The 19,325-nt window shown below is 40.8% G+C and overlaps 2 protein-coding genes across 7 annotated transcripts in view; one reads left to right on the forward strand and one right to left on the reverse strand.

Annotated features, from left to right (window-relative positions):
- ZNF410 (zinc finger protein 410) overlaps positions 1-8,275 on the reverse strand; it is a 142,822-nt gene extending 134,547 nt beyond the window's left edge. For 4 of the 6 annotated variants that reach the window (XM_069208517.1, XM_069208516.1, XM_069208513.1 and 1 more), the window contains exons 1-2: positions 8,038-8,265; positions 44-100 (exon numbers count right to left, since the gene is read on the reverse strand). In XM_069208517.1, coding sequence (XP_069064618.1) covers positions 44-100; positions 8,038-8,130 — 150 coding nt within the window. In that variant the 5' untranslated portion in view covers positions 8,131-8,265. Of the gene's footprint in view, positions 1-43; positions 101-7,844; positions 7,883-8,037 lie in introns of all 6 variants that reach the window. The other 2 variants (XM_069208515.1, XM_069208512.1) reach the window with 2 other exon arrangements.
- Positions 8,267-18,781, forward strand: MRPL17 (mitochondrial ribosomal protein L17). The gene is made up of 3 exons (XM_069208518.1): positions 8,267-8,630; positions 10,944-11,012; positions 18,260-18,781. The coding sequence occupies exons 1-3, from the start codon at positions 8,457-8,459 to the stop codon at positions 18,554-18,556; spliced, it is 540 nt and encodes a 179-aa protein (XP_069064619.1). The 5' UTR covers positions 8,267-8,456; the 3' UTR covers positions 18,557-18,781.
- Positions 18,782-19,325: the final 544 nt, after the last annotated feature.

The raw sequence follows: 19,325 nt of genomic DNA on the forward strand, positions 1-19,325 counted from the left end.
AGTCTAATTGTGTGTCCTGTACAATATGCAATTAAACACATACCTCTGGTTTTGAATCCAACTCATCCGATAACATTGATTCTGCTGTAGATTCTAGTATCTGGGAAATGAAAGATGAAACAACTGAAAATACCCATGACTACAGAAATGCCAATTCATTTTTAGTTACAAATGCATTTTTCTAATTGCAGAGATAGCTGTCGATGAAAGCTGCTCTGACACAGCCAACAGATACCTGGTATGTAACAGCTAGAGATATCTCACACCTCCATGTTAAAGTGACATTGTCACATGACACATTATCGAAAGTTCAGCCTCGAAGTCCCGCCATGACATTCAAAATGCATGGCTTTATTTAACTTGGTTGAGAAGTGACAGGTTTTAAAATGGAAATCTAACACACAAACCAAACATGCCATACTTTCCAACACATACAAAGAATCAAAAACGAATCTCCCCCACTAATCAAGTCTATCGACATTCCTAGGGCTTAGAAGGATACAGCAGGAGGCAGCGGTCTGGAAGCTTTATATTACTAACCCCAAAACAGACTCCAGATTATCAAAGATAACTTATCTACTAAGGAGAAGAAAATGGAACACTCTAAACAATGAATGACAACACAGGACACTTCATACCCGAGTTGCTTGGAGTTCACTCTGAAAGTTTTCTCCATAAATAGGTATGGCCTTTTCCGGGAAAGACACCCCTACTGACATAAAAACTGTTTGAACAGGAGTTTATATGATTTTCTGTGTAAAAGTTAATAACCTGGTAATTTCTTTTCCTAGAGAAAGTTTGACTGGAGTCTACATACGAGGCAGAAGATTAAGGGCCTGATTCCAACTTTGGAGGACGGTGTTAAACCGGCCCAAAAGTGGCGGATATACCACCTACCGTATTACGAGTCCATTATATCCTATGGAACTCGTAATACGGTAGGTGGTATATCCGTCACTTTTGGGACGGTTTAACACCGTCCTCCAAAGTTGGAATCAGGCCCTAAATGTCAGATCACCTGTCAATGGGATAAGTATGTTTTGTATTAAGACCACTAATATTACCGAGTGAATACATGAAGACAATCTTGCCATTTAGATAGTGAATTTATGTTTTTCTTTCAAGTACACAATTCAAATTCTAGGACTGATTATTTGTTATCAGGCAGAACACTGATTAATATAATTTTAAGAGACCCCCCCACCCCGAACTTCATTACCCTTTAACATTATGGGGGTCATTCTGACCCGCCAATGATCGCGGGAGCACCGCCAACAGGCTGGCGGTGCTCCCATGGGCATTCTAACCGCGGCGGTACAGCTGCGGTCAGAAACGGGAAACCGGCGGTGTCCCGCCGGTTTCCCGCTGCCCAAGGGAATCCTCCATGGCGGCGCTGCAAGCAGCGCCGCCATGGGGATTCCGACCCCCTTACCGCCAGCCTGGTTCTGGCGGTTTTGACCGCCAGAACCTGGCTGGCGGTAACGGGTGTCGTGGGGCCCCCTAACGGGGCCCCACCAAGATTTTCAGTGTCTGCCAAGCAGACACTGAAAATCGCGACGGGTGCAACTGCACCCGTCGCACCCTTTCCACTCCGCCGGCTCCATTCGGAGCCGGCATCCTCATGGAAGGGGGTTTCCCGCTGGGCTGGCGGGCGGCCTTCTGGCGGTCGCCCGCCAGCCCAGCGGGAAACTCAGAATTACCGCGGCGGTCGTTTGACCGCGCAGCAGTATTCTGCCGGCGGGACTTTGGCGGGCGGCCTCCGCCGCCCGTCAAAGTCAGAATGACCCCCTATGTGGTGAAACGTTTGACTGTCCATACTAACTATTTAAGAAACATATTCAATTTAGCATGTGCATTTCAGAAAGGGTGCTAAAGTAATGGGTTAGCCCATTAAGTTAATTTCGGTCTCTCAAGCGGTGTCAGGATTTGTTCCTGAATGAAGAAACAAGTCATTGGCCAAGAAATGCAGTACTGTGGAAAATAATTAACAAATCGCCACTGAAAGATTTGTGCATGCTACTATTACAAACAAGAAATAGATGCTGAACAGAGGGGCCTGGGCTAAAATGATCTGCCCAAGCCAGAAATCTTCAGTTGCAACATCGGATCTTTTATCTTAGTGAGAACCTCAAAATTCTAGTTCCAACAAAAAAGTCAAAATCCTACATATTGAGGACGCAGAACTGAGGAATATGTTTAAAAACATAGACAATAATTTTCCATGGGACTGCAATACAGCAGCGAAGGAGGAAAGTAACTAAGGAGGACTCAACACCCTTAGTGGAACTAAGTGAATAAACTGTGATATATCTTATGCATCAATAAAAAACAGATGCCAGGATATAAATCCTAGTTTTAGTAGTTTTTTAGTGAGTTTTTCAGAGCGGTAGAATAATGCAGAAATAAAAAACACTAAGTCATGTCAAGTGAAACCTAATAACTGAAAGATATAATGCAGAAATAACGATGGGGGCAGAACTACATCAGGGAGTCAGTGGATAGTACACAGATTAGTACAGCTATCCCTGAACAGAGGACTCTTTCCTTATAAATATTTCAGAAAGACAACAAAATCAGTCACCCATTTAAAAAAATATATTTTCAAACTTCTTCACTAACAATGATGACAATTATACTTCTCATCACAACAACTGGAAAGCCTTCAGAATGACCCACAGAGGTAAAGTCATACGACATGCGACACTCATGTAAAACAAATATGAGAAAAAAAAAATTATCGAAAAGGCGGACAAAACCGAATGAGAGCTTATAACGATGGATGCGAATGAAATATGAATTTAAGAAGGTGACAGCTTTATTGAGCTTCCAATGGAGCTCCGATTAAGTGCAAAGTGCCCCCTTGATCGAAACTGGAAGAGCAAATTTACAAACCATAGCTAAGGACACCATAAAATACATTGCATCTATGAATGCCACTACGCAACTGTGATTTGTAAATCTATTAGAATGGATAGGAATCCTTACATACTTACTTCCTCTAATCTTTGTCAATACATTATTGAGGCTTTTATCCCTGCAGCGCCAGTACAACGTGCCGTGAAAGAGTGAAAAAAGGACCAATAAAATGAACAAATAACTGTACTCACTTATCAGACCAATGATCGAATACTCCAAAAGTAATTTTCTCTCATAAACCGTTGCCACAAAAAATGATGCCGGCTCTACTAGGCAATGAATGATTGGTTATATATTGTAGAAAACATAATGTATCAAATAGATTTGTCTGAAATACTGTAGAGCATTGGCAAGAGTAACTGGTCTTCACTCTCGCTAACAAAAAAATGCCCTTAAATACAGAATTAATTTATGCAATTTCATATTGCGTGAACAAGAGCCAGTGGAATCAACGCACTTCACCTAGCAGTTGGCTGAGGCTTGCATGAAATAATTAACAAGAACAGCAATATTTCGGTTACCAGAACATTATAACACAAATATGGGGAAGGAACGAGAAAAAATAATTATTACAATAAATACAATTGGATCGTGACAGAAAAGCTGTGTGATGAGAATTTAAGGGTCACCAGGGCTCTCTTGTGGTAATATATCAAGTGTAAGTTTCAAGCAGAACTACAAGACAATGTCAATTAAACTGAGGAATAAGAAAAGCTTACAAGAATGGGGGGGGGGGACAACTGCAGAGAAGGTGGTCAGTAAGACACAAAGCATAGATCTACATGAAAAATAACGCCTGTTCACCCAATAAAAGAAATAATGTGTAACTTGTATCCACAGGAAGAAGCGTGCACAAAAAAAGAAAATGTGCTCTTGGTATAAACAAAGCAACATTATGTAACATAGGTACTGGTGATGTAGCACGTCAAGGGAGAGAAGATATTTCTGTTGCTAAAACTGTTGAACATTTCCCACAGAAGTAATTAGTAAAGTGTAGAGCATAGTTATAGTGCAAATTGAGAACCCATCTAGTGTTATGTTAACTAAATAGTCACTAAGGTGGGGCAATTATGCTTATTACAACGAGGTGTGTTGGGCCACAATGGTAGATGTTGATATAGTCTGTCGTAGTCCTGCTGGTTGTCCAGAATTATGTACAATAGGTTATACTGGATGTTTATGTTTGATGACAACAGTTTTAGTACTGAGCACAATATGAAGTTGTTAAAATTTTAGAACCACAGCTCTTTTCCACTGAGAAAGGAAGCATTAGGTATGATTAATTCTGAAACATTTGACTAACTCATTAAGGAACAAAACCTGTTCTCAGTCAAACAAACTGCCTTTAAAAGTGGTTACGGCAACTGTCTCTCTATCTGCGAAAGCCACTGAGAAGTGAAAGAAATTGTTTTGCTGTTTAGCGGATTATTCAACAGCCTTTGACCGTGTTAGCAGGAATTAGCTCTGGGAAAAAAATGCCTAATATGGGAACTGAACGGTGTAAAGCACACTACTACTGTGGGCCCATGTCCCCCTCTAATAGCACTACTGTTGATGCGCCATCACACTATTCTGTTCAACAATGTTTTTTGGGGGTTTTGTTAAACTGAACAATATTTACTCCATTTTGGTAAAATAATTTGTTTTTATTGCTCCAACTTTGCCTTGTTTATCCATTACTCAAATTCACATCATGAAAAACATATTCTATTATTTTCTTTTCCTCTGTTTCCCAATGCATTTCAGCCTGGGTGTCCTTATTCAGGGGAAAACAATGTATAGCAACACATTTGAGATGAGTACATAATCTCTAGTGTTATGGCAATGATTTTACCAAGATGGAGTAACGCCTACAGTAGGAGCGTACTTGTCAATGGCAAGGCTTCATCTCTCACAACACACTGAACTGTATAACTGCAGACGAAATAACCACAAATTGAATCAGTTGAGAGTGTCACTTGTAGCGCCCATATAGATATTTCAATATAAGACTATAGTGTTCAGTTATTATTTGACCATTTCATTTTAACACATGGGTGAAGGTGCAAATGGGATACGATGGAGCCAACACAGTTTGGCTGAGCATGGTTAATCGACTGAAGAAGGGCTCTGTGTTGGGCACGACTATCTCTAACTTGCAAAAAATATCTAATGTTAATTATTTTGACTAACTCGATTAGGGAACAAAACCTAAATTACAAAATAATGATGTAATACTATCACAAAAAGCACTGCATTACGTTGCGTTTGTCTTTTTTTGCTGCATAGTTTAGTCAACAAGACAGCATCATTTGGTCCTCCCCTGAAGTATAATTCCAGCGGCCAGCCTATAATTTAGCTTCTGAATTTTAAGCCTGTTGAGGATTAAGCATTGTTAAAGTTTATTGTAACTTTTACTGAATGTTTTATAATGTATTGATTATAATCTGAAGATTCTATTGTTATATCTATTTTAATTTGTATTCGTTATTAGATATTTTAAACTAGATGCAATAAAAATTAAACTCCAACTCATAGTAGCAAAAGTGTAGATATCACTGCACTTCTGAAGATGTAGTGTTGGGGATACAGAAATCCATGCTTTGGGACAACAGTCACTTGTAGGGACTGGAGTACAGTCAAAACAGTTAAATGGAAGTATAGTGATGGCATGGGAAATTCAGCTGTAGGATAATGCTTCCACAATTTCACTTCATGTGAAACAAGAGCCAAGAAAACAAGCATTTGCAAAGCCAATAGGTGTCAGCAGTGAAAGGTAATGATTTTGCCAGTACTTTTGAAGTAGAACACACCAGCAGCAAACAGCTCAGCTGTTTGGTTGCAGAAGACATATTGTAGACTTACCAAGAACACAGAGGATTTTCAGCCCACCATTTGCTCAGACTACCCAGGATTTTGCGACTTGGGATGGCATATTTTGCGACAAAACAAGCAAAATTTGCAGTCCCAAACCCCAAAATTTGTGACGTTTTTGTAGTACACACAATATATGCCTGGCATAAAAATACAGCTTGGCCTTTGGTGGGGCTCTCCTGGACATACTGCTACGTCACAGACGTGGCAGAGTGAAAACTGAAAACTTTGCTCTCTCTGGCATCTGACAACCCCCTTTTCAAAGGTGCAGCGGGCAGCAGGGGGTAAATTGGGTAGGAAAAGGAGACTCATGAGGCATGGTGGACAGAGATGAGTGTCCAGGGGATGGAGAGGTGAGAGAGACGAGGGGGAAAGGGGTTTCACACGAGTCATGGGAGAGGAAAGGACTGGAGTGGGCAGGAATGTGAAGAGTAAAGTAGCAGCTAGGTCAAGGAGGGATGAGACAAAGGGCAGTGGAGAGGAATGGCACCTCAGAAGCTATGCAGGTAGCCAGGACGCAGTTTGCTACTACAGAGGGAGAGTCCTTTTGCAAGCTGTTAACAGGTGGGTGACACAAGATGTTAAGACTTTTGCCGCCAACTGGCCTGTTGCTCACCCTCCCTTTACTGGCTCAGCAGCACAAACAAAAGATCAGTCTAATTTTAAAAGGTATAAATGTTTTTACATTTTTGTGAGCAGTTTTGTAAAATGTTTTGACTTTTCCAAAAGTGATGATATCACATTATTTTGCGTATCATAAAATCACGATATATAGGGAATTGCATTCCTTAATCTTGGTTGGTTTATTGGCACTCATTTGCCTACTTCTTATTCAATGATTTGCCTAGCTCATTGTGTGTCTGTCCCTTCCCTACAGCTGCCTTTATTTAATTGTGTCCTTCCACTGCTCACTATTAGGGAACTATTTTCTCTCTTTTGTCTTGAGCACTCTAAGAGAGTGCATGCGTTTTCCAGCTGTTTCCCTAGTATGCTTCTATTCCACTCTTCATGCTCTATCTTGCCCATACACTTCACCCGCAACCACTCAGTGGTGATTTCCCCCTTGTGTACTTCTTCTTAGGGCTATTGTCTCACCTTTGTGCGTCTCCCACCATTTACATGTTTGTTCTCTCTTGCCTGTTTGCTTTTCTCTTCTCAGACGGTTGCTCACACCTGTTTGCTCTTTTCTGCCTTACACCCTCTATTGCTTTATTACTATACCCTATTGGTACGCCGTGTTGCTCCCCGCATTGGGAAAAAAACAATTTCCCCATAGTTGTTCTTATTTCCCAGTCCAACTCTGATCTGTATATAAGTGGGGGGAAAAACACCTGTGTCATTGTGAACCTGCTGACAAAATTATGCAGGTGGCTGAATCCTAAGCTTTTTTGAGTCTTCTTTTTCCGGCGTACGCTCACCCGTGCAGCTTTATTTTTGACGCAAACCAGGTACTTTGTGTAAAAACAACACATCCATTGATTTCCATGGATTAAGACTATTTTTAATTTACAAATTCATAACTTTGCTTGTGTTTGTTGGATGTTTGTTGTTTTGGTCTTGTTTGATGTAGATAAATATTGGTTATTTTTCTAAACTGATTTTGTGTCCCTTTGGTGGTGCTTTCATTGTATTACTGTGTGTGTTGGTACAAATACTTTACACATGGTCTCTGAGATAAGCCTGACTCCTTGTGCCAAGCTACCAAGGGGGGGAGCAAGGGTTACCCTAAGTGTGTATCTCCCCTACCCTGACTACAGTGAGGGGCCTTGCTTGGACAGAGTGCAAACTGGCTGCCGACCAGCGACCCCATTTCTAACAGTGACAATGCATCTGCGGTGGCCATGTTTGAATGGGTTTATTTAACTATTACAAATACATTCAAAGACAGCCATCATGGGTACACACAGAGATGGGGCATAGGGAGCAAAATGAAGGCACGTGCAGCACATGGAGAACACCGAAATAACATATATACACTCTAGCAGAGTGCCTAATATAAAAAAAAGTAATTTCCTGAATGCAACCTCTGCAGTGGACGGATACAAATCAACCAATCAGAACACTTTGAAACTGACCTGCTCCTGGGCGAGTCAGGGGGGTAAGCCATCTGAATCTAAGGAAACAAACAACAAAGCCATCCGAGAATGAGCAAAAGGCGGATCCAAAGGTTGCCCACTCTGTGTGCATTATAAATAATAGGTTTGACCACAGTCTGTATTGCCATATTCTATATACGATACCTAAAAATGTTGCTGTCGTGCTACTCACCCTCCAGAAATGGGACTGCCACCTGTCCGGTTTGAACCCGAATAGTTCAGGTTTGCGCTGCCCCGTCCTTGTCATTGGGAGCACCTCCCCCATTGGAATCTACAGAACCTTCATGTCCGAAAAAAGTTGATGTACCATTTTTTAAGCCTGTACCGCACAACAGCCGATCTGTAGTTTCTGACAGGTATCCTCTACCACTTTATGCAGCAGCACTAAAGCGCTTCCGCCCCGCACAGTTAACTTCCGGCAACAACAACAACCTCTTCCGCTCAGCACATTTGACTTCTAGCAATACGTCCCAACGACTTCCAATAATACAGTTTACTTCCGGTGGCATCGTTCACCTGTATTCTGCAGCACTCTGGCACATTGAGGATCACTTGATTTTACTCTCACCCAACGCACCTGTTCCGGGCGCCATGAGGCTGTTTCCTGCCCTGGGGATTTCCCACGGCCGCGTGGCTCGCCGCTTTGGGCTGGGGCCCCGCTCGCGCCTGGACATACTTCGGAACTTGCTGACGGCGCTGGTGCGGCACGAGCGCATACAGACAACGTGGGCTCGCGCCGACGAGCTGCGCTTCTATGCAGAACGGGTGAGCAAGGTGCTGGGGCTGCCGGATGGAAGCTGCAGGCTAGTTAGGGTTAAGGGATAGGTTGGGGCATACGAGGAGGCGGGGGGGGGGGGGGGGTGGTTTCATTGGGACATTTGTAAAAGACGTTTCAACATGTAGATGAACTTGTAAGGTAGATGATTTAGTCTTGTGGGTGTGGCGCAGAAGGTCTGGAAATTAAACCTTATTGGTCTCGAATTTTAGAACCACGTGCCACGCAGTAAAGTGAAGACTAAACTTGGGCTCGGTGCAGCATGATTGACGGGAGAACCCGTCTCTGCCACAGGGTGGCAGACGTCTCCAACGTATGTCCTTTGGGTAAAGGAAATTATATTGTGCAGGGCCAGCTTTAGCTCTCGGTGCAGCAATCATTTTTGCCCCTCCAACCCCCATTACCTCCTTCTCCACCTGTTCCCTCATTACCGCCCTCCAACAGTGCCCCCCCATCTCTCCATTACACCCGTCTCACATACATTTCATTTGTTGTAATGGACTAGTTGGGATTAGCTTTTAAAATAGGAATGTATTAACCCTTATTAGCAACATTAGCCATAGATAATGAGAAACGGGAGGAAAAAAAATCCTAATCTATTCTAGGCAGTTTGCTTGAAGTTCTTTGGCCGTTCAAAAGTCACTGTATTAGGATTTTAATTTATGACCAGCAAGCAACAGAAGGATACCTGTGAGGGAATAAGTAATACACCGAGCTATCCCAATCTGTGATCTGCATGGCACACGTTGTTTGCAACAGGCATATTGATCCTCTGCGCCATCCTCTCCAGCAGGACCATTAATCACCAGCGTTAGCTCGACTTTTTTTGTTTTTGCCTAAAAACTTTTGGGCACACAAAGAACTCTGCAGCAGGTGCTTTTAAACTCATACGTTATTTCTAACATAGCTCCCCCAAGCTCAGCGCCATGTGCTGCTGCCTACCGGCCCTGGCTTGGTGTGTGTAGAATTCACTAGGGTGTGTTAAAGGGTAACAAAGAATGTTTCCCACTGTTAAAATTGCCCAATGTTTCCACAGTTATTAATGTTGGTAAAACTACAACTCGATTTCTTAATCATCTAAGTCCCTCATTTGTCACCCCACTCTTTATGCCTCTTTGTTGATTTGGTTTGTGGAGACATCGGAGTACCTTTTTATTCAAACTGATCGTGGTCCCTTCCCTGCTAAGTGTCCTTGATGCAGTACTCTACTCATCAAAACATTTTGTTTAATAAAGGGTGTAGTGAGACTTGGATGGAGGTTTGAAGTCGTACTTGGAACTTCTTCAGTGATGCAGTGAACAAGATAATTACAAAACAAGTGGTGTCTCTCACTAGGGCCTGCAGCACATTACTAGTATAAACAAATGACTGTTTATGATCCCCCTTGAAAATCTCTAGGGGTAATTTTAGTAGAGTTTGGAATGATAGGTGACAGTCATTGTATTGCAGGTTGGAGAAATGGGAGAAAGGCATTGCTCCACTGCTTCCAGAGATGAGTAATTGTCATCGTATAGGTGGGTACAATTGGAGTCAGTGGTACGTGTATCACAGTCCAGAAGATTTGGGGGATTTACAGTATCACATGCTGAGTGACTTCTGCCTCAGATGTAGTAACAATATGTGAGAAGCATTATCCCACAGGAGGGAAGACTGGGAAAGGGTCGTTTTTGCAGCAGCTAGGAAGAACAAGGGAGAGCTCTTGTACTGCAGGCAAGAAGAATTGGGAACGGTGTTGTGTCACATACGGAAATTTTTGGGGAGGGTTATTGCACTATACATGGGAGGATTGGAGGAAAGTCACTGTGCCTCAGCAGTGGAGGGTCTTTGTACCACTATCGAGGATAAGGGTTGTAACACAAATGGACAGAATGGGAGAGAGTCATTGTCCCATAGGTGTGATACATGGTGGCAGATCATTTTACCTCGGTCATGAAGAATAGAATTGGCTCACTGTACCACAGATGTTATTAAAGGGTACGAGCTACATTTCAAGAACAGGTAAGGGGTATTATTATGATATAAGTGGGAAGAATTTGGAAGGGTCATGGTCCCACACGTTGCAGAGGGTTGTACCACCCTAGCACCACACACCGGTACATTAGAAGATTAGGGAGAAGGAGAACAGTTGTATTATACCACCATTTGTAAGGTTAGGCCTCATAGTAACAACCGTGTGTGGATGTGGTGTGGGCGACAATCAAGAAATACGAGACATCTGCATTGGGGCCTTTTTCTATCTCAAACTAGTGTATAAGCGTATCCTCTTCAAGAGGCACAGCATTGACTATTCGGTTTTCTTATAGATAATTGAATATGGAAAGAAAGGCGACACAGATGAGAAAGCTATGAGGATGGCTGACTTCTGGCTTACGGTAAGAGTTCCATTCTAGGCAGGGAACCTTAAGGGAGTAATTTATCACATTACCCTACTGCATGTTTTTATTTGAAGTAAAGAACATATAATAAAACGTAGACTATCGAAAATATCGACATCAATGGAATCGCCTGATATATTCTTCATATATTTTATATTTGGGTATCTCCCTTTTGCATTATTTGTTAATATTTTAAATACAAATGTATAATTGCAAATGTCATTTAAATACTATTTTCTGTGCAATGAGAATTCAGCTTGCTCGAATATATTGTTTAAACATTTGTCCTAGCGTTGCCTGATACATTCTTCTTTTTTTTTTAAAGTTTTTAAATAGTCAACAAGGTTTCATGGAATCTGAGATAGTTACTGTTACTAAACAGTGTTTCACAGAGCATAAGAAGGTGACAACCTAGAGTGGCTTCTATGTGGTTTATTTTAAAACACTCTGCAATGTTCAGGCAGTATATAAACTGCATTGAATCATATTTTGGTGCTAAGATTAGCTTAGTTCGGTGAGTGAAGGGGGAGAGGGTCAGGGAAGGTAGATAAATCTTAAATTACTGTCATAATGTTACAGTATTTTCTATTGTTTTGCATATTGACTAGCATTGCCACATTCTTGTTTTCAGAGTAATTACTAATCATATTGTGTGCACTTTTGATTTTAATAAATCCTAAAAATACATTCCTGTGTATGTCTGTACATGATGAAAGAGGGTTTGGAGTCCTCTAACTATTCCTGTGACTCTCACAGGACCATTTATTACCTAATATGCACCTTACTCATGTAATGTTCAATGAATCCAAGAGGATGCCGTTCGCAATGTTCTTTGTCCCAAGTTGGTACATTGACTAAGTCTTTGGTACTGGAAGGTCTACAGAACCCTTTCAATGGCTGTGTTTTGGAGACAGTTCCAGCAAACACTACATTCATGTGAATGAAAAGATTAAAAATCTTTAGTACGTAAATACTCAAAATAGTGGACAAACAAGAAGCAGCAAACCAGTACAGACAACTGAGGCCATTCCCAATTTGTGGGCATGTATAGGCAACAAGTATCAAAGATGCATCCCTTCTTCATATATCTATTATGGCTACAAGGGGAACAATACATGGAGTATAAAGTATATATGTACATACCAGGAAAAGCCATCAAGTGAAAATAAGAGTACAATAACAGGCAAATAAATGTAAACAAGGGAAGGTGGTGGGAGAAGGGGAGGCAGTGAGGAAAGTGGGATGGTAAATTAGGCCATGCAAAATACATCAAAGTTATCGTTCTAACATTCCAATATTGATGATTACGAAGGGAAATGGTAATGCCTCAGCTGATAAAGTTACATAGGGCAGACAGTTCACTGACTACTGTCACTCAAATAACAAACATAATCACACTGAAACACTCCAATACAAGGGAGCATTGCTAGAGGAATTGTCAGTCCTCTGGAGTTGGCCTGTCCATCATGTATTGTCCCCAGATAAATAGAGCTCTCAAGGTTCCCAGTTCAGTGTTCAAGTAACTCATCTAGTCCATGTTTTTATGCATTCTGGGATTTGTAGTTTATCCTATTAGAAAACCAAGACTAGAAGTCACAGAATATACAGAACAAGTATTGGCAAAGCCAATAGATCTCGCCTATGCCAGCTCTATTGGCTTTGTCAATGTTTTTATGAGCATGTTGTACAGCAAACAGCGTGGCTACTGTGCAGCACGGGGTTGAAAATAAAAAGTGCTATGAGGGAGTTGCCTCCAGTCTTGAAACTCGATAAGGAGTCATTATTTCACAAGGATTCACCGACAGCCAAGTGAGCCTAACACTAAAGCATTGGTTTCACATTTAAGTTGTGGGGAAAGCTACAATAAAGCAGGAGGTGAGGACCTATCTGCACTTGTTGTCCGTGCAGGGAGAATGGATACAGGGATTGGACTCTGCAGTCATTAGTTACGCCTGCAACACCGATTTGCTTATGTGAGGTGTGGAAGACTGTCAGGTGCAAATTACTGCAAATGTCATGGTAATGTCTGGCTTTTTCCCATAGTATGAGCACTCAATAACCTGCCTTATTGTCTCATGAAACCATCTCCAGGCATAACGGGTTATTTATCATTGTATCCATTAAAAATAGATTCCTATACTGTGTAAGTTATACCTTTTATGTGTCTGACAACATAAGTACAGACCTTAAATGATAAATGTACCATCTCTGTATTTAGTTTTTTGCCCATGAAGGTATAACTGCCTACAAAGCATCCATACTTGCAAATGTGTTTGCCAGGGGAAGTACATCTCCTTAAGCATTGATGGGAACTTTAAACCAAATCTGTAGGGGTCACACTAAGCTTAAATAAAATAAGGCGAAACATCAAGTTGCTGATTAAGTGCATACCATCTTGGTGATACGATATATATGTCAACTTATGCAGTCTGCTTGGAGCTGCATATGAAATGAGCTGGCACCCTGCACAAACATTCCCTTAGACTAAGGCCCGTATAAATGTAAATCCTCATTACGTTTGCCATCAATCGGCAGGCTTTTTATAGTTGTCAGCAGAGCTGCCACAAATCGAATGGGAACCCCATCTTAGCACTCTCTCTCTTTACCCGTCAGGAACAGGCCCGAGGTACATCAACCAGGTGGGTGGCTACACCGAACTGGGTGGTAGGGGAAGCCTGCTCTTTTTCTGTATCCATCTGGCCTATGCATGAGAGGTTTTCATTTTCTGGCACAGCCTTGAAGCCCAGCATACACTTGAAAGTATGAAATACCTTGTGTGCAATGTAACAACAAAAGAAATGGGCCAAAAAGCGCTACTTACTTCTGCTGTAGTGCGGTGAAATCCTAGCTATTACCTCAAACTAAATAGTGGATCTCGCGCATTAAGCCAATGGACAGACACAACATTGATTTGAGGGAATGTCAATAGTGCATGTCATAATAAGTGTAAAAAAACAAGAAATCAATAATCTAATTAGGCTTCAATGACCACACCAGTTTATTAAGAAGGATTCTAGATTTATTTCCCTATATTAACAATGCTGAAGTCATGAAAATAATTCAAAACACAAATGATATACATACAAAATCATCAATGGCTGGGTAGAACGCCTTATATAACTGAGTTTAATTAAAGCAAGTAAACAAATTAATTTAAGTGTTAAGACACAATTTAATAACACCAAAATCTGCAGCAGTGAGATAAAATACATTGAAGCAACAAGTCAAAGAACATCAATATGAATCACGAGCATGTAAGGGCAAACTCCCTCACTAACCTCTAATTAGCGTTAACATGTTGGGCTTCATGTAAAAGATTTAGAAAAACATACTAACTCGGGTTATAATAAAAATGATACCCATAGGATAACAGGAAGATCACTTCTGTAAGGGGACACCATCAGTAGGAACGATCTATACATCACCTATGCCTACATGACTGAAATATCACTGGAAAATCTCATACAGTCTGGTCTGCCTCACTCTTCTTTCTCTCTCTAACACAAAAGAATAAGTGACAGAACATTATATTAACTTCAACAAAACTCATGATTGGTCAGGACATTGGGTGTTGTGCATTTAGCCAATAAAACTAAGGTTAGATAACTAAAAGTTACACATTCATAGTACACTGAATTCTCATTTGACAATTTCTCAATGACAAAATAATTAGCTAAACTCAATTTATAACAATTTCTTCTACTCTTCTGTCTCTTCTGTGGCTCCATTGTTCCAACTCAGCAGAATCTCAGGTTCAGGAGGAAACGTCTAACATTGTTGCATTTACTTCAATCCTCGAGGAAGAAATCACACGTTAGTGACATTTTTAAAACAATAGGACAGTCAAACTCTAGCAATGACCTAATAAATTTGACCTTGTAAGACATTACACAACAAAAAACACTAGCAGTAGCTGTCTACACGTCTATAAACTATTAAAACACTCTTTTAAGTAAGCATTGAGAAAATGAAAAATCACTCTATTACCACTAAAGTTAGCCTAAGTAAAAAACAAAATGGATTATGGTGGCCATTTACAAAAGTCACCTGTTTTCACACATTAGTTCATCAATGATCAGTACATTATCAATTATAAAATTAATCAGTAAAATCTCTGCTCCTGCATGTCAAAGGATTGGGCTTGTTTTAGCTTTGTTTGCAATGGTGGTTATGAATGCTGCATCCTCCCAGTTACTGGTTTACGATTGGAGCAATGGTATTTTAAGAGATACTTGCTGAGTTCATGCACGGTCTACCACGCATCACCTTCTTTTAGGGACAAAAAACAAACAGCTGCTAATTTCAAAGGAGTGGGTATCCTATGGGAGAAACTGTTATAATGTTTGGTGCTGTAGTAGTGATCAAAATGATTGTCATCAAAGATAAGAGACAAAACAAATTGAATCGGCTGTTGTTTGGGGTTTATTTTCTTTTAACAACTATAGTTTTCCAAAAAGGACTTCTGCTGAGAACTCGACATTCGTGCACCCACTGTTTCTGCGTTGGACACCAGGGGAGGCTGTAGTGGGTAACTCATTTCAGACACTCTGTCCTCACCACATTACTAAGATAAGAGTGGAACAGCGAAATTGGGAGCTGTAAAACACCAAAAGAGGATCCAAAATAGGCTGTGTGATTTGCTTTGATTTAAATGTTGAGTGATTTTTATATAGTGCTTGTTGCACTGGTTTAAAGAGAAAAGCGTAAAGTTCAATCTCTTCAGTGACGCAGTGTGTTCTTGGACAAGTCAAACAGTATAAACATAATTCTGTTTAAAAGAGGATCAACAATTGAGAAATCCAAGCTTTTAAAAAGATAAAGGAAAACACCAACACTTGTAAGATGAGGCGGAGCCCCTTACACAAGCAAAATGAAGCACGTCTGTCACATATGTGGTGCTGCAGGGAGTTAACTGCCCTGCAAATCGGTTTGACAACTTTTATCAACATACAAATTATTCAACATCTTGGGAATAAGCTATTATTCCTAAAGAGGCTCCATTTGAGAAGGCATTACGGCTTTTATGAACATCCATGCTGTTTAAAAAAAAAAAAAAAAAAATCTCCCCATGCCTAAAGAAAAAAAAAAGCAAGGAAAGGAGCAAGCAGCGATGCCAGAGGAGGTGGGGTGACGGGTCAAGCAGTGAAGTGGGAGGGGATTGAGTGAGGGGTAAGCAACGCTGGGACATTAACAAAAAATCCTCTGACTTTGAAGTAAGAGAGAGAAAAGTAATTGTGCACCTTCTGAAAACAGTGTCTGACACTTGCTCCTGGTCTTTGAATGCACAGCAAATGTGACAAGATAAGAACAAAATTTAAAGGGTTAACTTACAGAAACAGAGCGAGTGAAAACACAGACAGAAGTGCTACTGTGAAGTGCTCAAAAACAATAAAAAAAATAGTTCCTAAAACTGTTCCTAAAATGGGAGCAATCGATGGATAGTAGTAATTGGTCCATGCTCTCGGGGAGGGCTAAATACAGGAAGAGACATGATGCATGCATGCATGCATGCCGTGGACAAATAGGGAGAAATAATAAAAGTGTGACGATGGATCCAGAAAATGGGAAGCCTATGTTCGGGCTGAAGCCCACATATTGAATACATGTCTCTTCGAGACAATGCATGCGCTGTCTAGCCAAGACCCAAAAATCCTCCACTGTATGAGTTTCTCAATCATGTACCTGTGAAACTTGAGTTTAAGGTTAAGGATAGACAACCGGTCATTGATTTCTGTATCTGGGCCTTTTGTGCAAGACCATTGCCTCTACATCTTAAGTCAGCAATCATGTTTGAAAAAGACCAATGAGTTCCAAATTACCATTAGAGGGAAAGAGGCAGCAAACCATCTGATCCAGTGATTCATCATCTCAGCCATGTCAAGAATCTGACATATTAAAGTTATACGTACTTGACCCTAGCGTTATCGCTGCTTCCAGCAACAAGAGAGTAAGGGCCATACCTGGATAATATGAAGAATGTCACTAACTATTGGCACCTCTAGCAGCACAATTCAGAACAGAGCCCAGTTGAGAAAAAGTGAGATACATGCTAATGAGCAGCTGCTCTGACTGAGAACTCGCACAATCATGACTCCGCCAGCCCACACAATAGTGCACATGGCTAAGTGTTTGTTTTCGTTTAACAAAAAAAATATACGGCTTTAGCACTTCCGAGTGGAGGATAAAAAGGCAGGTTTGTGAGTGTAACAATACGAGATTCAATGTGACTGTATTGTCAGTGCTAGTAACTCTAACTCCTGCCACCCCCTTCTAAGTGAAGTGAAACTTGGTTCGAGTTGGTTGTCTTCTCTATAGTAGTTACCAAGAAGGGAGCTTATAAGGTAGATTACTTAATTGACCTGTCTTATATATTTACACTAAGGTTTAGGTAGTTACCTCTCTAGCATCTTAGTTCCCACATGCCCCGATGGAGAACTTTTAATGTCTACCGCACTTCTAATGCCACACCTGTCAAAGAAGCATTGTGTTTTATATTTTATTTCTATATTATGTAACATCAGCATCCCCCAGTTTTTTTTGTAATCCCTTTTTTCAGTGATTTGTGTTTTGTTTTTTTCTGCCATGCCCTTAGTCTCTCTTTCTTGTTAAATGCCTAACTGTAATTGAATAGAAAATTATCGATTTGTTTTATTTCATCCTTGCCTTCATTAGCCATCCTCCATGACCGTAAGGCGGGTTTTCAAAGAATGTGCTTGTTTAGGTTTGACATGTACATTCATGGCAAAAATACTGTAATGTATGCATGCTCCATGGGTTTTTTTTCAGCCTCCTTGAGCCACTGGCTTCTTTTGCTCAGCGACTTGCAATCATTGGCTTGAGATTTTGCCACTCACAACTTGGATAAGCCAACAGAAGAGTTTTAGTCTTGCCTTCTTTTGGCCTTTCGGTGTATCTTTCCCCCTCCATTGGAATGCACAAAGGACTATTTTACATCTGAAAAGTACACATTTAATTCCTTTTAATGCTTTGTTTTAATTGTCCTACATGGAAGCAGACATTTTTATTGCTTTTGTTGCACTCCAGTACGAACATCAAACACATTGTCTTTGCCTGTGCGTGTTTATGCTTTGTGGATGCACCATTGTGGCACTAGGGAGGTGTGAAATGCATTGTTAGATCTGTTGGGAAATCCCTGCATACGCATGAAGCAGCACTGTTGACCCAAATGTGCAAAATTAGTTGAATAGAAAAAACCCGTCATTCTTGTCTTCTCTGTGTTTTAGGAAAAGGATCTTATCCACAAGCTCTTCAAGATGCTAGCTCCACGCTATGCCTCATATCAAGGTGGCTATACCGGCATGTACCAAATCCCCAATCGGGAGAACCTGGACCGGGCTAAAATGGCAGTGATTGAGTATAAAGGAAATCCTTACCCACCCCTTATTGTCAAAAAAAGAGACAGTGAAAAGACTTTACTGAACCAGCTCTTGAAGGGCTACCGTGAGGACAGACGGAAAACTGCTCTGGAGGCAGAAATCCAGGCAACAAACCGACAAACTGACATAGGAACATCTGTGTGATCTGTGATCTAGACAAAGCTGCTTATTGTGGTCCATAATTCTAGTGAGATTGTGCGTGTAAATGGCATCTCATGTTCAGTGGCTAGAATTGTGCAAGCGGACTACCACAAGCCCTCTGTAGTGAGAAGTGTTTCAGTTCAGCTACACAGAAAGAAAATATATCTTATAAAAAATGAACTGTCGTTGTTTTGTTTACGTTGGATTAAAAGAACATTTACTAATTCATTTTTATCTACAATTATGTACTGTTCCTCAAGTATAGCTGTTTATAGTATGCCGAGTTGTAGATAACTGCTCGTACAACTATGATTTGTAAAGTCAGAGAAGGAGTAAATAGCCCTTCTCAAGAAGCCTGTAACTTTTGTCCCAAACCCACCTGTGGTTAGATCTGTGATGGAGCCTACAGGCAATTGTGGTGAATCTTAACCAGATCACTCTTCAGGTAATGTCACAGTCTTTTTAATGTTAGAAAGTATTGATCCTGTATTGAGAGCCAGCAGTATCACACTCTTCCTAATGAAGAGTCTACCCGGAACGATAAGGCGATCATTGGAGGAGCTGCAAAAGTTTATGGCAGCCAACAAAGAGCAGATTTTTTCAACATCCATGACAAAGAAACACTATCCATTTAGAACGAAGCAAGGGGTTGCACTGGTATGCATACGATGGAGACCCTTAAAACTACGATCAGGGTGTTCTTCCTGCGATGTATAAATCAGTAGGAAGCTTTAAATTAATGTGAAAGTGATCATTTTAATGGATGGATAAG

The sequence above is a fragment of the Pleurodeles waltl genome, chromosome 9 (genome assembly GCF_031143425.1).
Source record: "Pleurodeles waltl isolate 20211129_DDA chromosome 9, aPleWal1.hap1.20221129, whole genome shotgun sequence".
Classification (NCBI taxonomy): domain Eukaryota; kingdom Metazoa; phylum Chordata; class Amphibia; order Caudata; family Salamandridae; genus Pleurodeles; species Pleurodeles waltl.

Bases quoted from the DNA above. Each gene is read 5' to 3' on its own strand.
- MRPL17 (XM_069208518.1), top strand. From the start codon at position 8,457: ATGAGGCTGTTTCCTGCCCTGGGGATTTCCCACGGCCGCGTGGCTCGC. The intron at 8,631-10,943 runs GTGAGCAAGGTG...GTTTTCTTATAG, and splicing joins TGCGCTTCTATGCAGAACGG to ATAATTGAATATGGAAAGAA. The intron at 11,013-18,259 runs GTAAGAGTTCCA...TCTGTGTTTTAG, and splicing joins TGGCTGACTTCTGGCTTACG to GAAAAGGATCTTATCCACAA.